Source organism: Rhinoraja longicauda, chromosome 4, assembly GCF_053455715.1.
Source record: "Rhinoraja longicauda isolate Sanriku21f chromosome 4, sRhiLon1.1, whole genome shotgun sequence".
Classification (NCBI taxonomy): Eukaryota; Metazoa; Chordata; class Chondrichthyes; order Rajiformes; family Arhynchobatidae; genus Rhinoraja; species Rhinoraja longicauda.
The window spans coordinates 14,721,387-14,748,586 of record NC_135956.1 but is presented as its reverse complement, the minus strand read 5'-3'; the positions used below and the strand labels follow the sequence as shown (position 1 = coordinate 14,748,586).

The window sequence follows — 27,200 nt, the reverse complement described above, 5'->3', positions numbered from 1 at the left end:
TATAAGATTATTAAGGGGTTGGACACGTTAGAGGCAGGAAACATGTTCCCAATGTTGGGGGAGTCCAGAACAAGGGGCCAATAAGGGGTAGGCCATTTAGAACTGAGACGAGGAAAAACTTTTTCAGTCAGAGAGTTGTGAATCTGTGGAATTCTCTGCCTCAGAGGGCAGTGGAGGCCAATTCTCTGAATGCATTCAAGAGAGAGCTTGATAGAGCTCTTAAGGATAGTGGAGTCAGGGGGTATGGGGAGAAGGCAGGAACGGGGTACTGATTGAGAATGATCAGCCATGATCACATTGAATGGCGGTGCTGGCTCGAAGGGCTGAATGTCCTCCTCCTGCACCTATTGCCTGTTGTCTATAACGTCCTGCAGAGATGCTGCCGGGCCGTGAGGCTGAGTTACTCCAGCAACTTTGAATGTTATACTTTCACAAGTAGCTAGACGGTGCCGCCCTGTCTAGGCAGCCACATGCGCAGAGTGTGCAGCGGGCTGGACTCTGGAGTACGAGTGTGGCCGGCCCCTGGAACTCACTTCCAGTCGATCTCCTTCCAGTCTCTGCTTGACAGTCGCTTGGGATTAGCAGTAACCCCTTTCAGCGGAGACACCCTCCTGCCTTGTGGAGCCTTAATCGGCGCTGCGAGTCATTATTGTCCACACACACACACACCATTGTTTTGTTCTTCTCTCTACTCTGTGTGTGGCGTTTGCCAGAAAAGAAGCCCTTGCCCGGACCGAGAAGGAGGGAGTTATTTCGGGGTCTCTGTGAGCGACTCGTCAGGTAATTTACAACAAGGGCTTGTGGGGGGAGCGCAGCGTGGTTCGTTAGTTAGTTAATGAGTGAGTGAGTGAGTGTGGAGCCTGCGCTGTGGAGTTGAGTTTGCACTGTCAGTGTGGAAACTTTCTGGGCGTTGGCTGGGTGATGGTCCCGGGACAGTGAGTCTGGGGGGGGGGGGGGGGGTTGGGACTGGGGGCTGGTACTGGGGGCTGGTACTGGGGGTTGGTACTGGGGGCTGGTGTTGGGGGCTGGTGTTGGGGTTGGTGTGGGGGCTGGTGCTGGGCTGAGCTTGGGCTGGTGCGAGGCGAGGGTTAGAACTGGGGCTTGGCTGAGCTGGGCTAGCCTGGTGTTGGGCTGATACTTGGCTTGGCTTGGCTCGGCTGAGCTGGGCTAGCCTGGTGTTGGGTTGATACTTGGCTCGGCTGAGCTGGGCTAGCCTGGTGTTGGGCTGATACTTGGCTGGTGTTTCCGGGCTTGGCTTGGCTGGGCTGGTGGTGCTGGGCTGGTGGTGCTGGGCTGGTGTTGGGTGGGCTGTGATAGAGAGTGAGGGTATCTCGGACGGCTCGGGGAGTTCAACACACAACAGGCGATCATTGTGGCCACGTCAACACGGGTGGAGATGCCCCGGGGGGTTTCAGTGGCCGTGTATCTGACCCCCCCCCCCCCCCCCCCAACCTCTCTTTCCACCCCCCCAACCTCTCTTTCCACCCCCCCAACCTCTCTTTCCACCCCCCCAACCTCTCTTTCCACCCCCCCAACTTCTCTTTCCACCCCCCCCCAACTTCTCTTTCCACCCCCCAACCTCTCTTTCCACCCCCCCCAACCTCTCTTTCCACCCCCCCCAACCTCTCTTTCCACCCCCCCAACCTCTCTTTCCACACCCCCCCCCAACCTCTCTTCCCAGCTTTCTTTCCCCCCTCCTCCTTACTGCAATCAGTCTGAAGAACGGTCCTTCCCACCTATCTTTTCCAACTTCTCTCTCCCTCCCTCCACTACCTCCCTCTACTACAATCAGTATTAAGAATCCCCCCCCCACACCTTTCTTTTCCAGCTTAATTTCCCCCCTCCCTCTCTTCCACTACTACAATATGAAGGTACCTCTCTTTTCCAGTATTCTCTCCCCCCCCAACTACTACAATCAGTATGAAGGACCCCAACCTTCCTAACTTTCTCCCTCCCTCCACCACCACAATCAGTTTGAAGAAGGTTCCCCCATATCTATTTTCCAGCTTTCTCCCCACACTAGGACAAACAGTCCGAAGAAGAGTCCCCCATCTCTCTTGTCCAGCGTGCTCCCCCCTCCTTCCCACTATTACAATCAGTCTGAAAAAGGGGTCCCGTCCGCATTCCTTCCACACATGCTGTCCAACCTGCCGAGTTACTCCAGCACTTAGTGTTTTACTGCATATGTTGTTCTTTGTGTCCCCATTACATCCCCCTCGTAACCTGTTGCTCACGTCTCAAAAGTAGTCCAGGGTTTTGACGTTAGACATAAACGGAAACTTCACAGTAACTGAACGGTAATAGCACTTTGCTCCCCCCTCCTCTCCCCCCCCCCTCCTCTCCCCCCCCCTCCCTCCTCTCCCCCCCCTCCCTCCTCTCCCCCCCCTCCTCTCCCCCCCCCTCCTCTCCCCCCCCTCCTCTCCCCCCCCTCCTCTCCCCCCCCTCCTCTTCCCCCCCCCTCCTCTTCCCCCCCCCTCCTCTTCCCCCCCCCTCCTCTTCCCCCCCCCCTCCTCTTCCCCCCCCTCCTCTCCCCCCCCCCTCTCCCCCCCCTCCTCTCCCCCTCCTCTCCCCCCCCCTCCTCTCCCCCCCCTCCTCTCCCCCCCCTCCTCTCCCCCCCCCTCCTCTCCCCCCCCCTCCTCTCCCCCCCCTCCTCTCCCCCCCCCCTCCTCTCCCCCCCCCTCCTCTCCCCCCCCCTCCTCTCCCCCCCCTCCTCTCCCCCCCCCTCCTCTCCCCCCCCCTCCTCTCCCCCCCCCTCCTCTCCCCCCCCCTCTCCCCCCCCTCCTCTCTCCCCCCCCTCCTCTCTCCCCCCCCTCCTCTCTCCCCCCCCTCCTCTCTCCCCCCCCTCCTCTCCCCCCCCTCCTCTCCCCCCCTCCTCTCCCCCCCCCTCCTCTCCCCCCCCCTCCTCTCCCCCCCCTCCTCTCCCCCCCCCTCCTCTCCCCCCCTCCTCTCCCCCCCCTCCTCTCCCCCCCCCCTCCTCTCCCCCCCCTCCTCTCCCCCCCCCCCTCCTCTCCCCCCCCCCTCCTCTCCCCCCCCCTCCTCTCCCCCCCCCTCCTCTCCCCCCCCCTCCTCTCCCCCCCCCTCCTCTCCCCCCCCCTCCTCTCCCCTCCCCCCCCCCTCCCCCTCCCTCTCCTCCCCTCCCCCCCCCCTCCTCTCCCCTCCCCCCCCCTCCCCCTCCTCTCCCTCCTCTCCCCTCCCCAAAAGAAAACAGAGGAGGCACAATGAACACATGTTTTGGTGATGTGAGTAAATGGGGCAGTGTGCCACTGGAAATGCCTCAATTTATTCCAGACTATGCTGACTGCAAACATTATACCGGACTGGGTGGGGATGAGAAATGTATGAGAAATCCAATAATCCACTTAGCGACCACTTTGTCATGTCACTTGAGAATTGAATGCATCTTTTATTAATGCACTTGCCAACTGAGTGTGCATTAAAATGTAGTATTCATGAATGTATTTAGTATTTGAGTGTTCTTACCATCAGGATGTTTGTAGCTGCTGATTTGTAGAGCCTATTCAAGCCTAATTTATAGTAATATAAGGTAGCGATGGTGAAAAACGACTATTGGAGGTTACTTGTTAGTTCCGTGTGACTGAATATTTTTTGGTCCTATATTTATTTCTCTCTCTATTTAATTTTAATGCGTTATTTCCATTGTTATTGTGGTCCAAACCTGTTTGTGAAGTTTCCATTATTTGCCATCTTGATTTCGTTTTTACTTTGTTTCATTTTTTATTTAAGTTGTAGACTGCATTGATTTTTTTTGTTTTTGTCCATCCAGTTTATATTTTCCCAGTCTAGGCCCAGAACTTCTTTCAGAAATGAAAGATGTATTGAGGTAAACAAGATTGGCCATTCAGTGTGTGTGTGTATAAGACATTAAATGCTTGGATAGGTACATGGATAGGAAGGAACATAGAACAATATACAATCTGAAGAAAGGTCTCGACCCGTAACATCACCCATTCCTTCTCTCCAGAGAAGCTGCCTATCCCACTGAGTTATTCCAGCATTTCGTGTCTACCGTAGAACAGTACAGCACAGGAACAAGCCCTTCGGCCCACCATGTCTGTGCTGAACAAGATGCCAGATTCACCTGTTCAGTACCACCCCGAGTATACTCGGGTCATAGCCACTGGTGAAAAAAAACTTGGCAGTGAACAGGTTTGACTAATCTCCTCTGCCTGCACTAAGTCCATATCCCTCAATTCCCTCTGCATTCTACAAGTAAGCTAGTTCTGAATAATTGTGGATTCCTTGCATCTTAATATAAATTTTGATAGTGCATCTTAAACGTTTACAGAACTTTCCGAGGGATATAGGTTCAATGTGACCAAATGGCACTAGCTTAGATGGGGCATCTTGGTCAGCAAGGAAGAGCTGGGTCGAAGGGTCTGTTTCCATGCCCTATGACGCTGCACGTTCCCTCGTAACTCCCTGGTCCACTCGTCCCTTCCTACCCAAACCATCCCCTCCCCAGGCACTTTCCCCTGCAAACGCAGGAGATGCAACACCTGTCCCTTTACCTTCCCCCTCGACTCCATCCAAGGACCCAAACAGTCCTTCTAGGTGAGACAGAGGTTCACCTGCACCTCCTCCAACCTCATCTATTGTATCTGCTGTTCCAGATGTCAACTTCTCTACATCGGCGAGACCAAACGCAGGCTCGGCGATCGTTTCACTCAACACCTTCGTTCAGTCCGCCTTAACCAACCTGATCTACCGGTGGCTGAGCACTTCAACTCCCCCTCCCACTCCCAGTCTGACCTTTCTGTCATGGGCCTCCTCCAGTGTCATAGTGAGGCCCAGATTGGAGGAACAGCACCTCATATTTCGCTTGAGCAGCCTTACAGCCTAGCGGTATGAACATTGACTTCTCTAACTTTAGATAGTTCCTCTGTCCCTCCCTTCCCCTCCCCTTCCCAGTTCTCCCACTGTCTTCCTGTCTCCACCTACATCCTATCTTTTTCCCGCCCCCCCCCCGACATCAGTCTGAAGAAGAGTCTCGACCCGAAACGTCACCTGTTCCTTCTCTCCAGAGATGCTGCCTGACCTGCTGAGTTACTCCAGCATTTTGTGATACCTTTGATTTGTACCAGCATCTGCAGTTATTTTCCTACACGACTATGACTCTGTATGTTGTCCTGACTACTACAGTGGAGCTATGTGGAAGATGTATGTCTCCTTTTGATTAGTGTTTGAAGCATGTTGTTGCTTTATCAACAAAAGTGTTTCAAATGTATAACGTGGTAGACAGAGGATCTGTCCATCAATGCATTCCTCCCTACCCTAACCCTTTTTCTTGAGGGTAGTGGTGATCTTCACTTACTTATCAATGGAAATAGTCGTGCAATTTAGTTGCCAGATGCTACATAATAACAATTAAAAAATCCGGATATGGCCAATCGCATTACTGACGAGTAAGTTAGTCAACCTGCATGTGATTTTCATAATCGTACACGTGTACTTTAGGTAAAGTAGTTAGATGAAAGGACAAAACTTTTGATTATTGTGAGTGTTTGACTTTGGCCGCTGAATGGTGGTGAACACATGATGAGCAAAACCTAAAGAAGTGATGTAGTTATACTTGTGTTAACCAGCATTGCAATGTGGCTGAAACTGTCTCAACACTTGTCGTTTTTTCCACAGGCATTGAGTGGTTTTATTGTCCCTCCTTTGGCCAACTTACATCTCATAAGTTCATAAGTGATGGGAGCAGAATTAGGCCATTCGGCCCATTAAGTCTAATCTGCCATTCAATCATGGCTGATCTACCTTTCCCTCTCATCCCCATTCTACTGCCTTCTGCCCATAACCCGACACCCATATTAATCAAGAATCTATCAATTTCCATCTTAAAAATATCCATTGACTCTGGTTTGGCCTCTGCCAGATTGTTGCCCTAGGAAGGAACAAGGTTCTGTATGGGACTCGATGGCTGGGGTTGACCAGCAAAGGAAAGGGAGCTAAAGGTGTAATCAAAATGAATTACCTGAGCATAGTGCATATCTAATTATTTGTCCCAAATACAGGCCTATATGGTTTATGGCAGAAACGCAAACTGGCCCAGTTTTTTAAATCACATGGTTTTTCTCCGGGTGCTCTGGTTTCCTCCCACATTCCAAAGATGTGCAGGTTTGTAGGTTAATTGGTTTCCATAAATTGTCCCTAGTGCGTAGGATGAAACTAGTGTATGGGTGATTGTGGTTGGCGTGGACTTGATGAGCCTGTTTCCATGCTGTATCTCTAGGCTAAAGCATTTACTGTTTCCTGGTTACTCTTACTGTAGCATCTAATTCAAGGAATATTCATAAGATGCAGTAACAAATTCAAAGTTTACTTCTGGACTATTTTCTAAATTTTAACGTTGTCATCAGCATTGTTCCTTTCTCCTGGGTATTTTCAAAAATCTTGTCTTTGACTGGATTTTTTACTTAAGGCTTTAAGGACTTCTGTGCCATCCAACAGTATAAAACTCCCAACAAACAATCTAAATACTAAAACTCTCGTTTGTTTGTTTGTTTGTTTGTTCCTGAGCTACAGCCAAAATGGTGCACGATAGCGCAACAATTTTAGGCCCACTTTACTCACCGTCGTCCCTTTAGTGCTAATGGAAGAAGTTTCATTGACATCGGTGTTATATTTTAAAAGTTATTCACATTTTAAAGTTTAAATCTATCTCCGAGGGAGGGAGGGGGGGAGGAGGAAGGGAGGGAGGGGGGGGGGAGGAGGGAAGATAAGGGGGTGGGGTAGAGGGGAAGGAGGGAGGGGGAGGGGAGGGGGGACAGGAGAGGGTGCTGCACTAATGCAGGAGAGTTTTGGGCCCATCGGGTCCACTTGGTCTAGTTTTAATTAGAAAGTGAAAAGCAAAAATTTTATAGATAAAAAAATTGAAAGCAAATGTAGAAATGAAAGTGGAGGTAAAACATTTGGTACTTCAGATCAAAAATCCTTTCTCATATAATGATGTTTTCAGTTTTTATTAGCACTTGCCAATGGGGATTCGGCACAAGTAAATGCAGTGGTTTTGTTTTGGGACAATGCAAGAAGTGTTATTCTGAATTTTAATTAGATTGGGCGGTAAAGGCCTGATAATATTTATATCTTAGGTCTTTAGTGAATCAGAGAGGATTAAATATTTTAGCTGCCTATATCCATTTCTGTTATCTGGTGCAGCACTGCCAATAGAAATTGATTGGTTTTTGTACAGTAAAATGATGCCTGGTACTGTGAGACATGTTTGAGTTTCTTCTGCTCATATATATCCCATGGATATTATGTCAGATCTTTAGGTTGTGGACGACTTTCCAATGCAGATGGCTCCCACTGGCAAGGTGGTGCAGCAGTAGAGTTGATACCTTTCAGCGCCAGAGACCCAGGTTCGATCCTGACAACGGGTGCTGTCTGTACGGAGTTTGTACCTTCTCCCCGTGACCACGTGGGTTTTCCCCGGTGCTCTGGTTTCCTCCCACACTCCAATAGAGCACAGGTTTGTAAGTTAATTGGCTTTGGTAAAGATTGTAAATTTTCCCTAGTGTGTAGGATGGTGCTAATGTAGACAATAGACAATAGGTGCAGGAGTAGGCCATTCGGCCCTTCGAGCCAGCACCACCATTCAATGTGATCATGGCTGATCATTCTCAATCAGTACCCCGTCAATCAGTATGCCTTCTCCCCATATCCCCTGACGATCCCCTGAGTGTAAGGCGATCGTTGGTTGGCGTGGACTCGGTGGGCTGAAGGGCCTTTATCCGCCTTGTAAGCCAGTCAGGTGATGCAATTATGAAAGGTATTATGGCAGAAAAATTCAAGCTAATCAGAATCATCTCAATGTGTAGAGGTGAATAATGATTGGCCACTTTATGAAACGTTTTTGAGGAAGTGACCTGTGCTGCGGAAAATAGAAGATGAACAGTTTACTAGTCTGAGACCATGTTCTCCAGAGATGCTGCCTGACCTACTGAGTTACTCCAGCACTTTGCATTTTCTTTTGTGAACCAGCATCTGCAGTTCCTTGTTTCTACGTAGACATTTCACTGATCTGTTGTAGCTGGCAGCTGTGGGTTGTACAGATTAGGCCATTGTTTTGAATGGGTTTACTCTGTCCTTAAAATGAAAGATGATGAATACATGAAACAGAACAGAGCCAGTGAATGGTTACTTTTGTTTACTTCACTCATTTGGAACCTTAGAAATCTCATGATGCACGATGATTAATTTTCATTATTTCTATTCTATGTAGAGCCTACTCTAAATCCATTAGGGCGGCACAGTGGCGCAGCGGTGGAGTTACTGCGTTACAGTCCTTACAGCGTCAGAGCCATGGGTTCAATCCCGACTATGGGTGCTGTCTGCACGGAGTTTAGATTTAGATTTAGAGATACAGCGCAGAAACAGGCCCTTCGGCCAACCGGGTCCGCGCCGCCCAGCGATACCCACACACTAACTATCCTACACCCACTAGGGACAATTTTTAAATTTATTTTTTAACATTTGCCCAGCCAATTAACCTACAAACCTGCACATCTTTGGAGTGTGGGAGGAAACCGAAGATCTCGGAGAAAACCCACGCAGGTTACGGGGAGAATGTACAAACTCCGTACAGACGGCGCCCGTAGACAGGATCGAACCCGAGTCTCCGGCGCTGCATTCGCTCTAAGGCAGCAACTCTACCGCTGCGCCACCGTGCCGCCCGGTGTATGTTCTTCCCGTGACCTGCGTGGGTTTTCTCCGAGATCTTCGGTTTCCTCCCACATTCCAAAGACGTACAGATTTAGAGGTAAATTGGCTTGGTAAAATGTGAAGAAAAATTGTCCCTAGTGTGTGTAGGCTAGTGTTAATATATGGGGATCGCTGCTCTTGTGAATTTGCACCCGTGAAAGAGAGGTCAAATTCTCACTATCCTCAACATTTTAACCCATTAGATTGACAAAATGCTGGCATAACTCAGCAGGCCAGGCAGCGTCTGAGGAGAAAAATTGCCCATTCTTTCTCTCCAGAGATGCTGCCTGACCCGCTGAGTTACTCTAGCATTTTGTGTCTCTCTTTGTTGTAAATCAGCATCTGCAGTTGCTTCCCACGCATTTGAAATCATTAACTTTGAAAGATTTCCCCAGATTCTAATACTCACCTACACAATTTCCCTGCTACTATCCATACCTGAAGACGCAATCTACTTGCTACTGTCCATCCCTATAGTTTTGTTTTTAAATGAATCCATTTGCCATTCTCTCCATGACATGTTCACCATTTGCAATGGGTTGCTTATTCATAACGACACAGAAGGAGTCCCTTTGACCTGTTGTGTCCATGCCATCTTGTCTCACGTGAGAGTTATCTATAGGTTCCCAGAACAGCAGCGGCAATGTAGAGCAAAATATAAATAAGATATTTGGAATTTCATTTATCAAGGTAATACGATAGTCATTGGGTCCCGACCTGAAATGTCACCCAGAGATGCTGCCTGACCTGCTGAGTTACTCCAGCACTTTGCGTCTTTTTGTCTGTCTTTTTTTATGCCAGCATCTGCAGTTTCTTTCTACACAGAAACAGCCCTGTTACGCTGATTCCACACCAACCATCAAGTACTTATTTAATTCTCAAGTTAACATGTTTTGTTACAGACTGAGATGAGAAGTTGTCTTAGAGAATAAGGAAATGACAGAGAAATTAAACATATTGTCTGTTTTCATGAAGACAAAGATCTTGTGGACATGGATCTAGAGTCAATGAGGTGAAAAGCAATTAATGGTAAATTCAATATATTTTTGATTAATGAATTGACAAGGCACACTGATCTGCAACCCAAGGTATTGAAAGAGGTGGCTTTGGAGAGTGGAGTCAATGGTTGTCATCTTCCAAATTTCCATAGGTCATTGGATGGTTCCTGTACATTGGAAGGTGGTAAATGTAACCCCACCATTTAAGAATGGACAGAAAGAGAAACACGGAAACTGAAGGCCAGTTAATCTCGTGTCAGTAGGAGGAACAGTTCCTGAATCTATTATTAAGCGAGTGTTTACACAGAACATGGGAAAGAATAGTAGTATTGGGAACTGCCATTATTTATCAAAGGAAAATAATGTTTGATAATTCTGTTGTTTTTAGTTTATAACTATCAAGATAAAAGGGAACCAGTGGAAAAGGTACCGTTTTTTCAGAACGTGGTTATGCTTGTATTATTTCCTGTATTGTTATCTAATTGTGCATCCTTCAAGCACTTCTGAAGTGCAACCATCTATCTGATTGACTAAAATGATTGTCCAATATTAAGTGAGGATAAGCCAAGGCTTCCTTATTTTTAATACTTTCAGGGTCAGAATTATCTTTGGCTTCAAGTTCCATAATCAATCACTGGCTGATCAGTTGCATCTAATATTGTCAATTAATATCTGAAGAAGGGTCTCGACCTGAAACGTCACCCATTCCTTCTCTCCAGAGATGCTGCCTGTCTGCTGACTTACTCCAGCATTTTGTCATAGTTATAGAGTGATACAGCGTGGAAACAGGCCCTTTGGCCTACACCAGCCAACATGTCCCAGCTACACAGGACGGCACGGTAGCGCAGCGGTAAAGTTGCTGCCTTACAGTGCTTGCAGCGCCAGAGACCCGGGTTCGATCCTGACTACAGGTGCTGTCTGTACAGAGTTTGTACGTTCTCCCCGTGACCGCGTAAGATCTTTGGTTTCCTCCCACACTCCAAAGACGTAGAGGTATGTAGGTTAATTGGCTTGGTGTATGTGAAAATTATCCCTAGTCTGTGTAGATAGCATTAATACGCGGGCTGATCGCTGGTATGCGCTGACTGGGTGGGCCAAAGGGCCTGTTTCTGTGCTGTATCTTTAAACTAATCTACACTAGTCCCACCTGCCTGCGTTTGGCCCATATCCCTCCAAACCTGTCCTTTCTGTGTACCTGTCTAACTGCTTCTTAAACGTCCCTGCCTCAACCTCCTCCTCCGGCAGCTTGTTCCATACATCCACCACCCTTTGTGCAAAAAAAGTTACCCCTCAGATTCCTATTAAATCTTTTCCCCTTCACCTTAAACCTATGTTCTGTTTTGTGTCTATCTTCGGTGTAAACTGGCATCTGCAGTTCCTTCCTGTACCTAATATTGTGCCGACTTTGTTCAAATCTACCTTCACCATCACTTAAGATCCTTTACTGCTTAAAAGTTCAATCATGTGTATATTATCCAATTAATATTTTGTGGTTTGAGAGGCAGCATTTTTAATTAAATATTCATAAAAAGCAAAAATGGCAGAGTAAAAATTGTTTGTTCATTAACCTGTTTCTCTTCGCTAGAAAAACGAAATAATTATTTGTGAAGGAAATTTACTTGGTGTGGAAATTTGCTTGCAATCATTTGTCACTGATTAAAAGGTACAACATTAGGTTAGTCTGATCTTGAAGGTCTGTGATTTCAGATAAAAAACAAAGAATTGTAATTGTTCCCCAGTCACTATATTAGAAAAAGCAGTGCTATTTTTACTTTGCTGGTTACATTGCACCACATGTTAGCAAATGTGTAGTTATTTGAGACGGAGGGTTCAGATCTTGATGTTATCGCGTGACACATTTTATCACACTGGAATGTGGCGCGCAGTAATGTTATCTGATCACCTCTTGTGTAAATTAACATCATCCTATTGTAACATGGATTGTATTGTAAACAAACAGAAGGTCCACCTGTGTAAAACGAGAAAGCATTCTAGACGTGAGAACCAAAGATGAAAATGCAGTGTCGGTGTTAATCCATTGGGTGGCTAAGCACAATACAATTATATGAAATTATATAATGAATTAAGATTTAAAAAAAAAAATCAATTGAGATAGATGTGAGAAAGAAATGCTGGCTGCACAGAAATAGTTCATTATGCAATTTAATACCATTATTCTTGGAATGAACAGTACAGGTCTCCACAGCCTTTAACAAGTTCCAGTGTCAGATTTGAAGTGTGTTAAAATCTGATGTATCCAGTTTACTGTTTTTTTAAAAAGTGTACAGATATACACAGTAGGTGACTCAAATGAGTTGAAACTGGTTGTTTCCTGTGCTGGTGAGGAGGATGAAGGTAACTAAGGGTCACTCACAAAATATCTATGATTGTCTTGCTCTTCTAAAGATAGGCAGACCAGTTCACGGTCTGGGTCATCATCCAACAGTACTTGTAGATCAAGAAACATCCAGCACAAGAACTGGCCCTTCGGCCCACCATGTCTGTGCCGAACATGATGCCAAGCGAAACCAGCCTCATCTACCTGCAAATGATCCATACCCCTCCATTCCCTGCATATTCATGCATCTATCTAAAAGCCTCATATTGCCAATATTGTATCTGCCTCCACCACCACTCCTTGCAGCACATTCTAGGCACCCAACCTCCCTCTGCATTAAAAAAAAAACTTGTCCTCTACATCTCCTTTAAACTTTGCGCTTTCATCTTGTAGCTATGCCCTCTAGTCTTTGGCATTTACATCCTGGTAACTAACCATCCAGCTTATCTATGCATCTCATAATTTTATACACTTCTATCAGGTCTCCCCTCAGTGTCCGAAGCTCCAGAGCAAACAGTCCCAGTCTGAGCAACCTCTCCTTGTAGCTCGTTATAACCCGCGGGGTTACTCCAGCATTTTGTGTCTCTCCGTATAGTTGATATCCTCTAATCCAGGAAGCATTCTGGGAAAGCTCTTCTGCCCCCTCTCCAAAGCATCCATACACTTCCTGTAAGGAGAAACCGTTGTGGAGGGGACCACCGTGTGTGTGTGTGTGGGGCGGAGGGGGGGTGTAGAACAATGGACACTGGGGACCTGGCGTGGGGGGACCACCGTGTGGGGGGGGGGGGAGAGAACAAAGCAGGAACTTTCGCGGGGGGGATTTGTAACCTTGTAAGCGCCCTTTATAGGTGACTATTTGCATACCTCGGTATGGTATGTCGGTATGGTATGCAAGCAAAGAATTTCACTGTGACTTCTCACATGTGACAATAAAGTATTATATTTGCTTCTAATGGGCAACCAGAATTTCACGCAGTATTCCAAGTAAGGCCTAACCAAAGTCCTATAAAGCTGCAACATGACTTCCTGACCCTTATACTCAGTGCCTTCTCAATGTAGGCGAGCATAGCGCATGCCATCTTTAATGCTTAAAAGTTCTTGTATTGCCTCTTTCAGGGAGCTATGGACTTGGAACCCAAAATTCCCCTCTATGTGGTAATTTTATAGATAATTAATTTGCTGAACCGAAAGAGGGGATGATATTCTTGTTTGTTGATGACATTGGCGTGTGTCTGATGACATAAATTTCTCCCTCACTGTTTGATGTACAAATGATTGAAAATAAACAGTACGGGAAAGGACTCCCCGCCACCTTATCCATCCCCAGAAAACATGATTGTACAGCAAACAGTCTACATGCAGTCACAACATGTTGCTGCTTATTTGACCAGAATTTTCTAATGGAAAAAAAATCATTCTGGAGGGTTTTTCTTTTTAAAAAAAAAACAACTGGCATTTTAGATTTGTGAGACACTCTTTTGCTTCTACTTATTTCTGTCACTTTCTCACTAAGTTTTTTTTTAAATGAGAATATTTGTGTCATTGCTGGAGTTATTTAATCAGCTGCACCTTTCTGGTGACTTAACTACACATTTCAGATGAGAGTATAATCATTTTTTCACCTGGCATCCGTTTATTTGATGTCAAATCCGTGGCTGATAATTGCTTTTTCTTCTTTCTCCCTAATCCTGTTCCAGTGTGGTTGGCGGTAGGTAAATGGAGCGAACTGCCATCGGAGGTACTTGAGACGGGCACTTTAATGTCATTTAAAAGACACTTGGGCAGGTACAAGGATAGGAAAGGTTTAGAGGGATATGGGCCGAACCCAGGCAGGTGGGACTAGTGTAGATGGGACTAGTGTAGATGGGACATGTTGGCCGGTGTGGGCATGTTGGGTCAAAGAAAAGGGTATTTAAAGATCAAGTTTGTAAATCGGATGCAAAACCAACCCTAACCCTGATCATTGAGCAACAGAGGGCATTTTGCCCACTGCCTAATAAATAGTAACCTAACCATTCATTACCCTGAATGGCACCTTGATTCTCTCTTATGCAGTCTGTTGGCATTGGGGATAATTTCCACTATGTTTTTGAAGGTTCTGAAGTGACTGATGAGTCTGGTGTGGGAACAGCAGACTTCACTGTAAGTGGGTGTGTAGTCAGTAAGTTGATGTGCTCCACCTGCTGTTTATACTGGGCTTCTTTAAACCCCTGATGTGTGCACTCTGGGACTCTCAGTGCCAACCTGAAAGCTCTTTCTCTCTACCTCGAGCACCTGTGTGCCATGGACACATAGGAGTCCGTCAGAGTCAGAGAGCCATACGGAAACAGGCCTTTCGGGCCTACTTGCCCAGGCCGACCAAGATCCCCCATCCACGCTAATCTCACCTTGCCGAGTTTGGCCCACATCAGTCTAAACCTTTCCTATGCATATACCTGTCCAATGGATGGACTGGTACATTTTCTGTTCGCAAGGTGGTTTTCTCTCTGTTCACCTGTAATATTTTCCTGTGACAGAACTCAGAACAGAGCATCTACTTTTGAAGTGTGGTGGCTGGCATGTGAATAATGTTGCCCAACCAATGGACCTGGCAGAGTGAAATTAGAATCGCAATGCTGGGGAATTGTGACATTAGTTTAATTATCCTAAAACTGAATTCGGAGGATGTTTCGGAGACTGTGTAAACATCATTTTTCTGGGCCTTGAATCCGTAGCTGTAGGTAGTCCACACCTCAGAAGCATGTAGAAGGACAGAGGTCGCTGCTACCTGATGGAGCATTGGTTTTGCATCTGGCTTACAGACTTGATCTTGAAACACACTTTTCTTCAGATGGGAAAATTTGGTGAAGATGAACTGAAAATAGCTGCCTACCTTCATTGAAAGATAGCTTCTTGGATATAAGAAGTGGTCTCTTTCTCATAGAAATGAACATTTTATTGTTCTGAGACTCTGGCTGTTAATCTTGATCCAAAAAAGTGTTGGAAGTTCTCAAAGTCAAAGTCTCAAAGTTGTTTTAATGACAACCTTCAGTTCCCTTTCGATCGACACAAAATGCTGGAGTAACTCAGCGGATCAAGGCAGCATCTCTGGAGAAAAGGTGTAGGTGATGTTTCAGGTGGGAACCCTTGTTCCGACAGAATTCCCTTTAGGTTTAGTTCCCTTTAGGTTTGATGGAAATTATCATGTTCTATATGTGGCCATTTACCTTTTAATGAATTTTAATAAAGCTTATAATATGTATTTGTAGTCTACCATCACGTATGTTTTTTGCAGGTTTGCAGATGGCAGACTGTGTGAGCAAGGTTGAACTAAGTATCTCCTGTGAAAATCTACTGGATAAAGATGTCTTCTCTAAATCAGATCCACTCTGTGCACTCCTTCTAAATACTGGTGGAAACCAATGGGTTGAGGTAAGGAATATGGCTGAACATCTTTCTCGGTGAAAGGGAACTATTAGCATTCATCCCAATAAAAAAAGATGTTTATATGGATTGCTAACTGCATAAAAATGACGTGGTCTTAGCTTTAAACTGCTGCCAATTCATTTTGTAGTACAATGGAATAAAATGGTAGATCTCATGGAGATTGATTATTTGCTTCAGGTTGGAAATGAAAATATATTGAAATGTGCATGAAATATGAAAACTACTGCTGTATCTCGAGATTTAGTCGAGTTACTTCCTGCTTATCTCTGGAGGTTAATAGTTTTAAACAGCTGCATTCTATAACTGAGGCTGACATAGATTCAAGATCCTGCTGTAATATCTCACCTTTGAACCTGGCTGAGATTTGACACATTTACTTGACTGTCGTACAGAACATAGAACAGCATAAGACAATAGACAATAGGTGCAGGAGGAGGCCATTCGGCCCTTCGAGCTAGCACTGCCATTCAATGTGATCATGGCTGATCATTCTCAATCAGTACCCCGTTCCTGCCTTCTCCCCAACAGGCCATTTGGCACACAATGTCCGGGCCGAACCTAATGCCGTTAAACTAATCTCCTCTGCCTGCACTTGATCCATGTCCTTCCATTCCCTGCATATCCACATGCCTATCTGAAAGCCTCTTCAATACCATTATCGTATCTGCCCCTACTGCCACCCGTGGCAGTGCGTTACAGGCACCCACCCACCCACCCACCCCTCTCTGTGTGTGAAAAAAAATTATCCAGCACATCTTTAATCATTGTCCCTCCTTAAAAATTTACCCTCTGGTCTTTGACATTTCCACTGTGGGGGAAGAAAGTTTTGAGTTACTTAGGGTTGCTTTGGTGTATTTTTGTTTTAAATAAGTCTAAAGTCGTTTAGAATTTCTGCTTTTTTTTCACTCTGTTGGATTTCAGACCCTTTGTTCTGAATGTGTACGGTAAGTAGTGATCAAATACTTTGTTGCATTGGAAGTTCGTTGACTTTATTCTTTCTTAGATTGGCCGCACAGAAATGGTTAAGAACTGCCTTGATCCAAAATTTTCGAAGAAATTTCTGTTAGATTATTACTTTGAACAAGTCCAGAAGCTGAAATTTGGAGTCTATGATATTGATAATGAAACGTTTGATCTGGGTGATGATGACTTCCTCGGGGAAATTGAATGTACTCTGGGCCAGGTAAATACAATTATTATTATTATTTTTTTCCATAAACTACTGACTAACCAAGTGGATTAAATTACGTTGGACCAGAAACCAAAATTCTGGTTCTCCCTCCTCAGATGCAGCCTGACCTGCTAAGTGTTTCTGGCATTCTCTCTTTTTATTTCAGGTTTCCAGCATCTGAAGTTTGCTTTTATTAATTTTCATTTGTAGCCATGCTACAATTATGTACGAGCTTTACATGAGAACATGAAAATTGCTTTTGTAATGAAGTTTCAAGATGTGCTAATGTTTTGGGGATTTTTACTGCTTATTGAAAGTGGCAGAGCTGCTATTGTGTTATTGTTCCAATGTGCTCTTCATGAAGAGTTTCGTTCTATTTATCCTCGCATGTTAATGTAATCAAGTTAGAGCCTCAAAAGACTTTGAAAATAACATAAGTCAGAAGTTTGAACATATGGTGTGGAATATGTGACATTTTTAGAGGAATGATTATAAAGTATTTGGTAACCTGAACTGATGCCCCAAAAATAATATGATTCTGCTTTTGACATCTTCAAGGTCAATGACCTTTGAAATTATCATGAAATTTGAATTTCAAAATATTCATTTGCAGTCGGTAGCACTAAATACACTGTTCTGGGACCATGTATCTGCCTCTTATGTTGAAACTGAATTTTTTAGATTATATATGATGCGTTGAAACTACTACAGAGGAGCATCTAGAGTCTTGCTTTGGCTGAATTTCAAGTAAATCCATGCGCAGGTAGAAACAAGGAACTGTTGATGCTGGTTTACAAGAAAAGATACAAAGTGCTGGAGTAACTCGGTGGGTCAGGCCAGCATCCCAGCAATACATGTGCATATCTGAGGAAAATCCACTTTTGAGGAATATTGGATCATATGTTAGTTTAGTTTAGAGATACAGCGCCGAAACAGGCCCTTCAGACCACTGAGTCCGTACCTACCAGCGATTCCTGCACATTAACACTGTCCTACACACCTTAGGGGCAATTTTATAAATTTACTGAAGAAAATTAACCTACAAACTTGTACATCTTTAGAGTGTGGGGGGAAACCCGAACTCTCGGAGAAAACCTACGCAGGTCATGGGGAGAACGTACAAACTCTGTATAGGCAGCTTCCGTAGTGGGGGTCGAACCAGGCTCCCTGGCGCTGTAAGGCAGTAACTCTACCGCTGCGCCACCGTTGATTTGCTTGGATTATATGCTTTAATCAATGCATTAATACAAATTTGAAATCTTTTGACAGATTGTTTCCGGCAAGAAATTGACCAAACCCCTTGTGTTGCACAATGGAAAGCCGGCAGGGAAAGGTACAATCACGGTAAGTCCAAAGTCTTTTAGATGCTGGAGACTGGTGGGCAAATGAACCCCAAAATTAATGATGCTCTGCTGTACTGCTGGTGTTCTTCATTCAAATCGGCCTGAATGCAGGTTCCTTGGAAAGTTTCAGGGTCAGGTTGCTTATTATATTTGAGAAGATATCCACGTTGTTTCACGACACTTGAACAGTGTGCAATCTTATTAATTTAGTTTTTATTTGTTAACAAAATTTGTATGTTAATGAAAAATGCAGGTAGTTCTGCCATAACATGATTGTTATGTTCGTAAGAAACCTCACTTTCTTGAAAGTCAAGTTATAAAACAATTGCATCGATGGGGAAAAGAGGGTTAGCGGCTAAAGAGTTTTAGACTCGCAGTAACAAGCTTTTTTGTTCCCTGCAGGATTTTCAAAGATAAAGGTCTTTTAATGGCTATATGTTTATTTGTATTTCTGCAAGCTAAAAATGCTGAAGGCTGCCTGTTATATAGATTATTTTTGCTCAAGTGTGAAGAGAAGCAATTGCCAATCTTAATGGCCACCTGCGGTGAAATTGACAGACTGTTCTTAAGAGGCAATGGCGTCTGATTACTGTAGGGAGGTTACATGCAAACTGTTTTTTCATCCTCAAGACTGTTCTTTTTTCCCCCCATGGCTTTTTTGTTTTGCATGTCAATTTCAAAGTAATTTTTAAATTGTTCCCTGGCACCTTGGCCACTCCCTCTTCACCCCTCTCCCATCAGACAAATGGTATAGAAGTGTGGAAACGCACACCTCCAGATTCATGGACTGTTTCTTCCCAGTTTTATTGGGCAACTGAATCACCATACCACAACCAGAGAGCAGTGCTGAACTATTATCTACCTCTTTGGTGACCCTTGGATTATCCTTGATCGGAATTGCTGGTGTTACCTTGCACTAAACGTTATTTCCTTATGCATCTATACACTGCAAATGGCTTGATTGTTATCATGTGTTGGCTTTCTGCTGACTGGTTAGCACGCAACGAAGCTTTTCACTGCGCCTCGGTACATGTGACAATAAATGAAACTGACTGATTGTAATTGTGTTTTAACCGATTCGGCCCACATAATACAAATAGTGTTCCCTAATTCATCAATCGTGTTATATCATATCATATCATATCATATATATACAGCCGGAAACAGGCCTTTTCGGCCCTCCAAGTCCGTGCCGCCCAGCGATCCCCGTACATTAACACTATCCTACACCCACTAGGGACAATTTTTACATTTACCCGGCCAATTAACCTACATACCTGTACGTCTTTGGAGTGTGGGAGGAAACCGAAGATCTCGGAGAAAACCCACGCAGGTCACGGGGAGAACGTACAAACTCCTTACAGTGCAGCACCCGTAGTCAGGATCGAACCTGAGTCTCCGGCGCTGCATTCGCTGTAAAGCAGCAACTCTACCGCTGCGCTACCGTGCCGCCCAATTCATGTTATGGAAACACGCATTCTGGCAGAGCAACCTATAAAAGGTAATTCAAGTGAGGAGAACTCAAGATTTTGGACAGCGTTGTGCTTACAATATTAAATCTGAGGAAGAGTGTAATGTCCTGCAGAAGGATCAGCATTATTAATTATATGATTTTCAGAACTATTTGTCTCTGAAGTCCACAATATATTTTTACCACATGTCACGTCCAGGAAATGTGGAGGGAACAGCAATCACCACCGTAGAGTCATAGAATGATACATTGTGTAAACAGGCCCTTCGACCCAACTTGCCCACACCGGCCAACATGTCCCAGCTACATTAGTCCCATTAGCCTGTATTTGGTCCATCGTCCTCCAAACCTGCCCTATCCATGGCCTTTGAACCGGGCATCATTAATTTTGGGGTTCATTTGCCCACCAGTCTCCATGACTGTAGCTGGCCTTTTTTTAATCTTGCTCAAGCCATCAATGTCTTCAAATGTGAGGTTCCATGAAGCACTTCAGTGTGGCTGCTTAAAGAAATGCATCATCCTCGTGTACAATCTGTGATCGTAACCTATAAGTTCACAGCAGACTCGTTCTCCATGCAGGCTGTGGCCAAGCCCATTATTGGACCAATGTTTAGAGATGCAGCGCAGAAACAGGCCCTTCGACCCACCGAGTCCGTGCCGACCAGCGATCCCCACACACTAACACTATCCCACACATGCTAGGGACAATTTTCCCAAGCCAATTAGGCTGTACGTCTTTGGAATGTGGAAGCTCCCGGAGAAAACTCATGCAGGTCACGAGGAGAGCGTACAAACCCTGTGCAGACAGCACCCATAGTCCGGGTCTCTGGCGCTGTAAGGCAGCAACTCTATCGTTGTGTCACCGTGCTGCTCAAGCTCTTCTTAATCTTTTTCTTCTTTTATTGAAGAGCTTTTAATTTCCTTCAGGTTTCCTGCTGATCTGTGGCTAATCTATTGGACACTTATAAACTAACTTAAGTCATCAAGTATAAACACATCTCGTTCATGTGTGCTTTTGAAAGCGGAGCAAGTTATTGTCTACTTGTTCGCTGAAGCACTTAACAGAAAATGGACCGCGTGCTTAACATACTAAAAAACTAATGACCTCCACCAATCTGCTCCAGTCAATAAAGGTCCATGGCAAAACACTTTAAAATGTGGAACACTTTACATATCTCAAGAGACATCACTCAACAAAGGCAGGCATCAGTAATTAAATTCACCATGTGCATCTTGCCCGAGATCCATCAAGGCAAGAGAATATCAGGTGGATAGGAAATCATTCAATGATGTGTCGGAAGGAATTGCAGATGCTGGTTTACACTGAAGATGGACCCAAAATGTTGGAGTCAAGTCAAGTCAATTTTATTTGTATATAGCACATTTAAAAACAACCCACATTGACCAAAGTGCTGTACATCAGTTCACGTACTAAGAATGAACATACAATGGCACACAAACATAACAGCACATACATAAACAGTTCACAAGTGTACTCAGTGGGTCAGGCAGCATCTCTGGAGATAAGGAGCAGGTGATGCTTCGGGTCGAGACCCTTATTATGATAACACAGTGTGGAAATAGGCCCTTGAGCCCACCTAGTTTTTACCCTACACCCTTGGGACAATTTTGAGAAACCAATTGACCTACGACCCCGCATGTCTTTGGGTTGTGGGAGAAAACTGGAGCAACCCACGTGGTCACAGGGAGAAGGTACAATCTCTGTACAGACAGCACCCATTGTCAGGATCAAACATGGGTCTCTGGTGCTGTAAGGCAGCAACTCTACCGCTGCGCCACCATGCCACTCATAAGAGGGACATTACGCAGACAGAAATGTATACACGTATTTAGGAAGAGCTGAATAGACGTGATTTTGTTTGGGAGCTCGGAGAGCAATATGAGGGTCATACCTGTATTTGTCTCCTATGTAATCAATTAAAGGGCAGCATAGATGATTGCCTACTAGTAGATTTCCCAAATTCACTCGTATGCGGTCCCCCTGGCGCCAAAGGGTGAATAATGGATTTTTTCTGAAGCAGGTAGATTGAAAGATAAACGTAACGTTTTAGTAAATGTTCTTGTCTTTGCCCACTGTAGATTTTTGCAGAAGAAGTAAACGATAATCGAGTGGTTAACTTTGAAGTTCAAGCTCGCAAGCTAGATAAAAAGGTAATATTCACCCTTTAAATTATATTAGATCATTTTAAATGTTAGGTAATGTTGGACTATTCAAAGTATATAATTTACAGTGTTAATTTTTAAATCCGGAAATAAAATGCTACATTTTGCTTTTATTTTGTGGTTCTAGGATTTTTGGGGGAAATCTGATCCTTATCTGGAGTTTTGTAAGCAGTCTCCCGATGGGAAATGGCAAATGGTACATAGGACTGAGGTGAGAGCTGTTTCCTGAAGGACTTCATGACTGTAGATATTCCATGGCAATATTTATGCTCCCTCCACTTTACGGAATGATTCTATATAAATCTATTGTAGGTGGGTGTGTTTTCTTAAAACACTTCTTCCTGATCAATTTATTAGTGTTGAAAGTTGAGGTTTATATCAAAGTACGGTTTTCTAATGTCTGGACTAAATTGGGTCATTGTTATATCAGGTAAACATAAACACCAAATATTTGGAAACAAAAAACTGCAGATGCTGGCTAAAAGGACACAAAGTGCTAGAATAACATCGGCAATATCCCTGGAGAACACCTCCTCTGAAGAACCGAAAAGTCATCTATAGTGCGTTCAGAAAGTATTAAGGCCCCTTCACTTTTTCCACATTTTGTTACGTTACAGCCTTATTTTAAAGTGGATTAAATTCTTTTTTTTATCATCAATCTACACACAATACCCCATAATAAAAAAGCGAAAACAGGTGTTTAGAAATTTTTGCAAAGTAATTAAAAAGAAATAACTGAAATTTCACATTTACATAAGTATTCGGACCCTTTACTCAGTACTTTGTTGAGGCACCTTTGGAAGCGATTACAGCCTCAAGTCTTCTTGGGTGTGACGCTACAAGCTTGGCACACCTGTATTTGGGTAATTTCTCCCATTCTTCTCTGCAGATCCTCTCAAGCTCTGTCAGGTGGGATGGGGAGTGTCGATGCACAGTTATTTTCAGGTCTCTCCAGAGATGTTCAATCGGGTTCAAGTCTGGGCCTTGGCTGGGCCACTCAAGGACATTCACAGACTTGTCACGAAGCCACTCCTGCGTTGTCTTGGCTGTGTGCTTAGGGTCGTTGTCCTGTTGGAAGGTGAACCCATGCCCCAGTCTGAGGTTAGGGTTCTGAGATTCTGGACTACCTCACCAACCGACCACAGTATGTGAGGACAAAGGACCTGGTCTCGGAAAGGGTGGTCTGCAGCACAGGGGTTCCGCAGGAGTGCTAGCTCCATTTTTGTTCACCCTGGACACTGGATATTCATACCCACAGATGGGTAGCATCAGTCATAGACATCTCTGCCTGGAGATGCATCCAGTGGAGCCTTATAGTGGTATCATGAGACTAAGGGAGATATTGAGTCAATGATGATGTTAGGAGGAGTAACCAATGGCTTGTATATCGATTTTTAACGACTGCTTTGAGGGGAAATCATGCAAGTGGAACCTAATCTTCTGAAGAGATTGATGTTGATGTGGAATGAACGGAGTGTGGAGAAACGGGATCCATGATTCAGAGAACATAAATCCTTCAAAGAATGTTAAGCTTGAAGTGGTTATACAGATAGGATGTATGGGTGTAGGTGGATGAACATTTGAACAAGAGGCAATGGGGCCTGTGACTAAAGATGGATGAATGTTTGAAATAGAAAATGGCAGTAAAGCTTTGGAAAATATGTAATTTATGGAGGTAAGCAGACGGACCAAGAGAGCATCATAGGGTATTTTTGTCTACCTAGTAAATATAGAGTTTGTAAACTAAAACATTTTATTATTTGAATTGGCCATTTGTAAAACCGTCCTTTTGAGTAAAGAAATAAAATAATCCTTCAATGTTTATTCTGTAAATTTAATGGAGTATAAATATTGCTATCAATCCCCATTGAGAATTTTCTGGGGCTAAACGAAAACTGTATAACCATAAAGTTATCCCTCATGCTTTCTAGTTGGGTAATTAAATATTGGAGAAAAGATACAATACAAATATTTTTTTGTGATCTACAGTGGAATTAACTTTTGTTTTTGTAATTTGCAGGTGGTGAAAAAAAATTTAAATCCCACTTGGAAACCGTATAAAATTCCCTTGCAGACACTGTGTAACAGTGATTTGAGGAAGCCAATCAAGGTATTTTTCACTTTTACCTACCAATGCAAGTATGCTTTTGAAAGATTAACTTGAACTTTATTCGCTTCACTGAACAGTATAACGGTACTTTAGACTTTAGGAATACAGCGCAGAAACAGGCCCTTCGGCCTACCGAGTCCACGCCGAACAGCGATCACTTCTTACACTAGCGATATCCTACATACTTGGGACAATTTACTCTTTTTTTTTACCGCAGTCAATTAACCTACAAACCGGCACGTCTTTGGAGTGTGGGAGGAAACCGGAGCACTCAGATAAAATCTACACAGTCACAGGGAGAACGGACAAACTCTGTACAGACAGCACCCGTTGTCAGGATTGAACCCAGGTTCTCTAAGGCACTGTAAGGCAGCAACTCTGCCGCTGCACCACTGCACCGCCCCTGATACTTTGCATCTTAGTTTAACATTTATTCTTTTGTTTTGTGATCCATGATTAGTACGGGTGTCCGGGGTTATGGGGAGAAGGCAGGAGAATGGGGTTAAGAGGGAAATATAGACCAGACATGATTGAATGGCGTAGATGAAGGGCCGAATGGCCTAATTCTGCTCTTATCACTGATGAACTTATGCTTTGCTAACAAGGTTAGCATTTATTGTCTGAACTGAATGGTTTGCTAGATGATGTTAGATGGCACATAAGAGTCAACCACTTTGGGCCAGACCAGATTAAGCATTCATTCTGCAAGGCATGAGTGAACGAAATAGGTTTTTATAGTATTCGAGGTTGTTAAAAGTCATATAGTACAGAAGCAGGCCCTTCGGCCCAACTCGTCCATGCTGACCAAGTTGCCCCACCTAAGATAGTCCCACCTGCCTGCATTTGGCCCATATCCCTCTAAACATTTCCTAACAATGTACCTGTCTCTGCTTTTTAAATGCTGTTATAGTACCTGTTACTTATTGAAACATTGGATCGGCATCAGTGGCCAATAATTGACTGGACTTGAGCAAATGTGTACAAGCATACAAGTGTGACGTGTAAGATCTACGACCGTTTTAACTCTTTCTTTCACAGGTTCTTATTCCCTTCCTGTTACACAAGTGACTTGATAGCCTAAGAAATATAAACTTTTTTATTTTTGCTCTTTAAAGGTAAACAGCCATACCTGAAATGTCACCCTTCCTTTTCTCCAGAGATGTTGCCTGCCCTGTTGAGTTCCTTCTGCATTTTGTGTCTATCTTCGGTGTAAACCAGCATCTACAGTTCCTTCCGACACATAGCATGTGCATGTTGGCAATTAACTTGATAAGTCTTGAAACCTTTTGGCAACAAACCTTTCGGCACAGTGGCACAGCTGGTACAGCTGCTGCCTCATAACACCAGTGACCTGGGTTCAATCCTGACCTCGGGTGCTGTCTGCAGGGAATTTGCATGTACTCTCTGTGACCTCGTGGGTTTTCTCCAGGTGCTCCGGTTTCCTCCCACATCCCAAAGATGTGCGGGTTTGCAGGTTAATTGGGCATTATAAATTCCCGCTACTGTGTAGGGAGTGGACGTGAAAGTGGGATAAGTTAGAACTGGTGTGAACAGGTGATCGATTATTCGGGTGGACACGGTGGACCAAAGAGCCTGATTCCGTGCTGTATCTTTCAATCAATCATTCTCAACGTCACCCATTCTCTCCCTGTGATGCTGCCTGACCCGCTGAGGTACTCCAGCATTTTGTGTCTACCATTCTCATCTGGGGGTTGGGGTTCGCACCTGTCCATCTGTGAGAGATGATGGTGCAGGAAGGAACATAGACACAAATGCTGGAGCAACTCAGCAGGACAGGCAGCATCTCTGGAGCGAAGGAATGAGTGACGTTTCGAGTTGAACCCCTCCTTCAGACTGCAGATGCTGGTTTAAACCGTATACTCAAAGCTGGAGTTACTCAACGGGTCAGACAGCAACTCTGGAGGAAAGGAAGAGCTGTCGCATTGAGACCCTTCGCGAGAGATGTTGGTGCGGCTTAGACGTTGCCCTCGAAGACAGACACAAAATGCTGGAGTAACTCAGCGGGTCAGGCAGCATCTCTGGAGAAACGGAATGGGTGACGTTTCGGGTCGAGGGGAGACCCTTCTTCAGACTGATTTTGACGTTGTCCTGCTTGGAGAGGGGAATGTTTCATCTGTGGTTGCAATTCTTGCCGTAGCTGTCTAGATCTGTCCTTGACAGACGGACCCACAGTTTCCACAGGTGACGTTGCCTTTGGCCATTGAATTGGGGAGCGTGCTGCTGTTGCCATTGACCATTGTGTGGCATTGTCACTTGGCTACCAGGGTCTTGCACCACATACTGTTATGGTGCTTCATACCCCAGGAGGCCCTTTATCCACCTCCCCCGGTCCTCAGCAGCCACTACCCAGTTCCCATTCTCATTTAATGCTGCCTTTATTAATCAACGTGTTACTTGTGTTCACAAGTACCATATAATATTGAATTTATTTACTCCAGCTAACTGGTTGAAAATATCATCCATTGGAATATAATCTCTGCAGTGAGACTTGAGCTGTGTTGTTTGTGACAAGCGTCTATTCCTGACGGTTGGTTTAGTCAATGCACACACATCTTGCATAGCAGATTGTAGGAATACATTGCGCAGCATCTTTTTAAGCTTACATTGAAATTTTGTCCAAATCCCAGCCGGCAGAGAGCTTTTTAAAGTGCTCTTTAAAGCAATCTTCTCTTGATCTGAAGTAAAAGCCTAAAGTATTGAAGTGCCAGCAAATAAGGTAGCAATCTTGGAGGGAGATGCAGTTAATCTTTCAAGTCAGTGATCTCTAAATCATCAGGAAGCTTCCACTAAAGTGTTATTAACCGGAAATATCTTAACTCTGTATCTCTTTCCAAGAACCGCCAAACTTGCTATGTGTATCATAATTTAGTGTTTTTGGATTTGAGTTAACCAGAAACAAAGGCATTATTGTCACGAGAGAGCAAAGTGCCATGCCAACATAAGCCCTTTGTTAAATTGGCAGTTACATTGGCCAGTACTTTCTCCGAGATCTGTTTCCTCCCACACTCCAAAGACGTACAGTGCCCTTCATAATGTTTGGGATTAAGACCCATCATTTATTTATTTGCTTCTGTACTCCGCAATTTGCGATTTTCAACCCACTGAAAACAATCACGTGTAGTTAAAGTGCACATTGTCAGATTTTATTAAAGGCCATTTTTATACATTTTGGTTTCACCATGTGGAAATTACAGCTGTGTTTATACATAGTCCCCCCCCATTTCAGGCCACCATAATGTTTGGGACACACGGCTTCACAGGCATTTGTAATTGCTCAGGTGTGTTTAATTGCCTCTTTTAATGCAGGTATAAGAGAGCTCTCAGTATCTAGTCTTTCCATCACCTTTGGAAACTTTTATTCCTGTTTATCAACATGAGGACCAAAGTTGTGCCAATGAAAGTCAAAGAAGCCAT

The 27,200-nt window shown here is 44.4% G+C and overlaps 1 protein-coding gene across 2 annotated transcripts in view; it reads left to right on the top strand.

The window, feature by feature from the left end:
• Positions 1–523: 523 nt before the first annotated feature.
• Positions 524–27,200, top strand: part of LOC144592593 (copine-3-like) — a 50,341-nt gene continuing 23,664 nt past the window's right edge. The window contains exons 1-7 of one of the 2 annotated variants that reach the window (XM_078397242.1): positions 524–780; positions 15,335–15,471; positions 16,490–16,669; positions 17,927–18,001; positions 21,572–21,643; positions 21,783–21,866; positions 23,676–23,765. In XM_078397242.1, coding sequence (XP_078253368.1) covers positions 15,343–15,471; positions 16,490–16,669; positions 17,927–18,001; positions 21,572–21,643; positions 21,783–21,866; positions 23,676–23,765 — 630 coding nt within the window. In that variant the 5' untranslated portion in view covers positions 524–780; positions 15,335–15,342. Of the gene's footprint in view, positions 781–15,321; positions 15,472–16,489; positions 16,670–17,926; positions 18,002–21,571; positions 21,644–21,782; positions 21,867–23,675; positions 23,766–27,200 lie in introns of those variants that run through there. The other variant, XM_078397241.1, reaches the window with a different exon arrangement.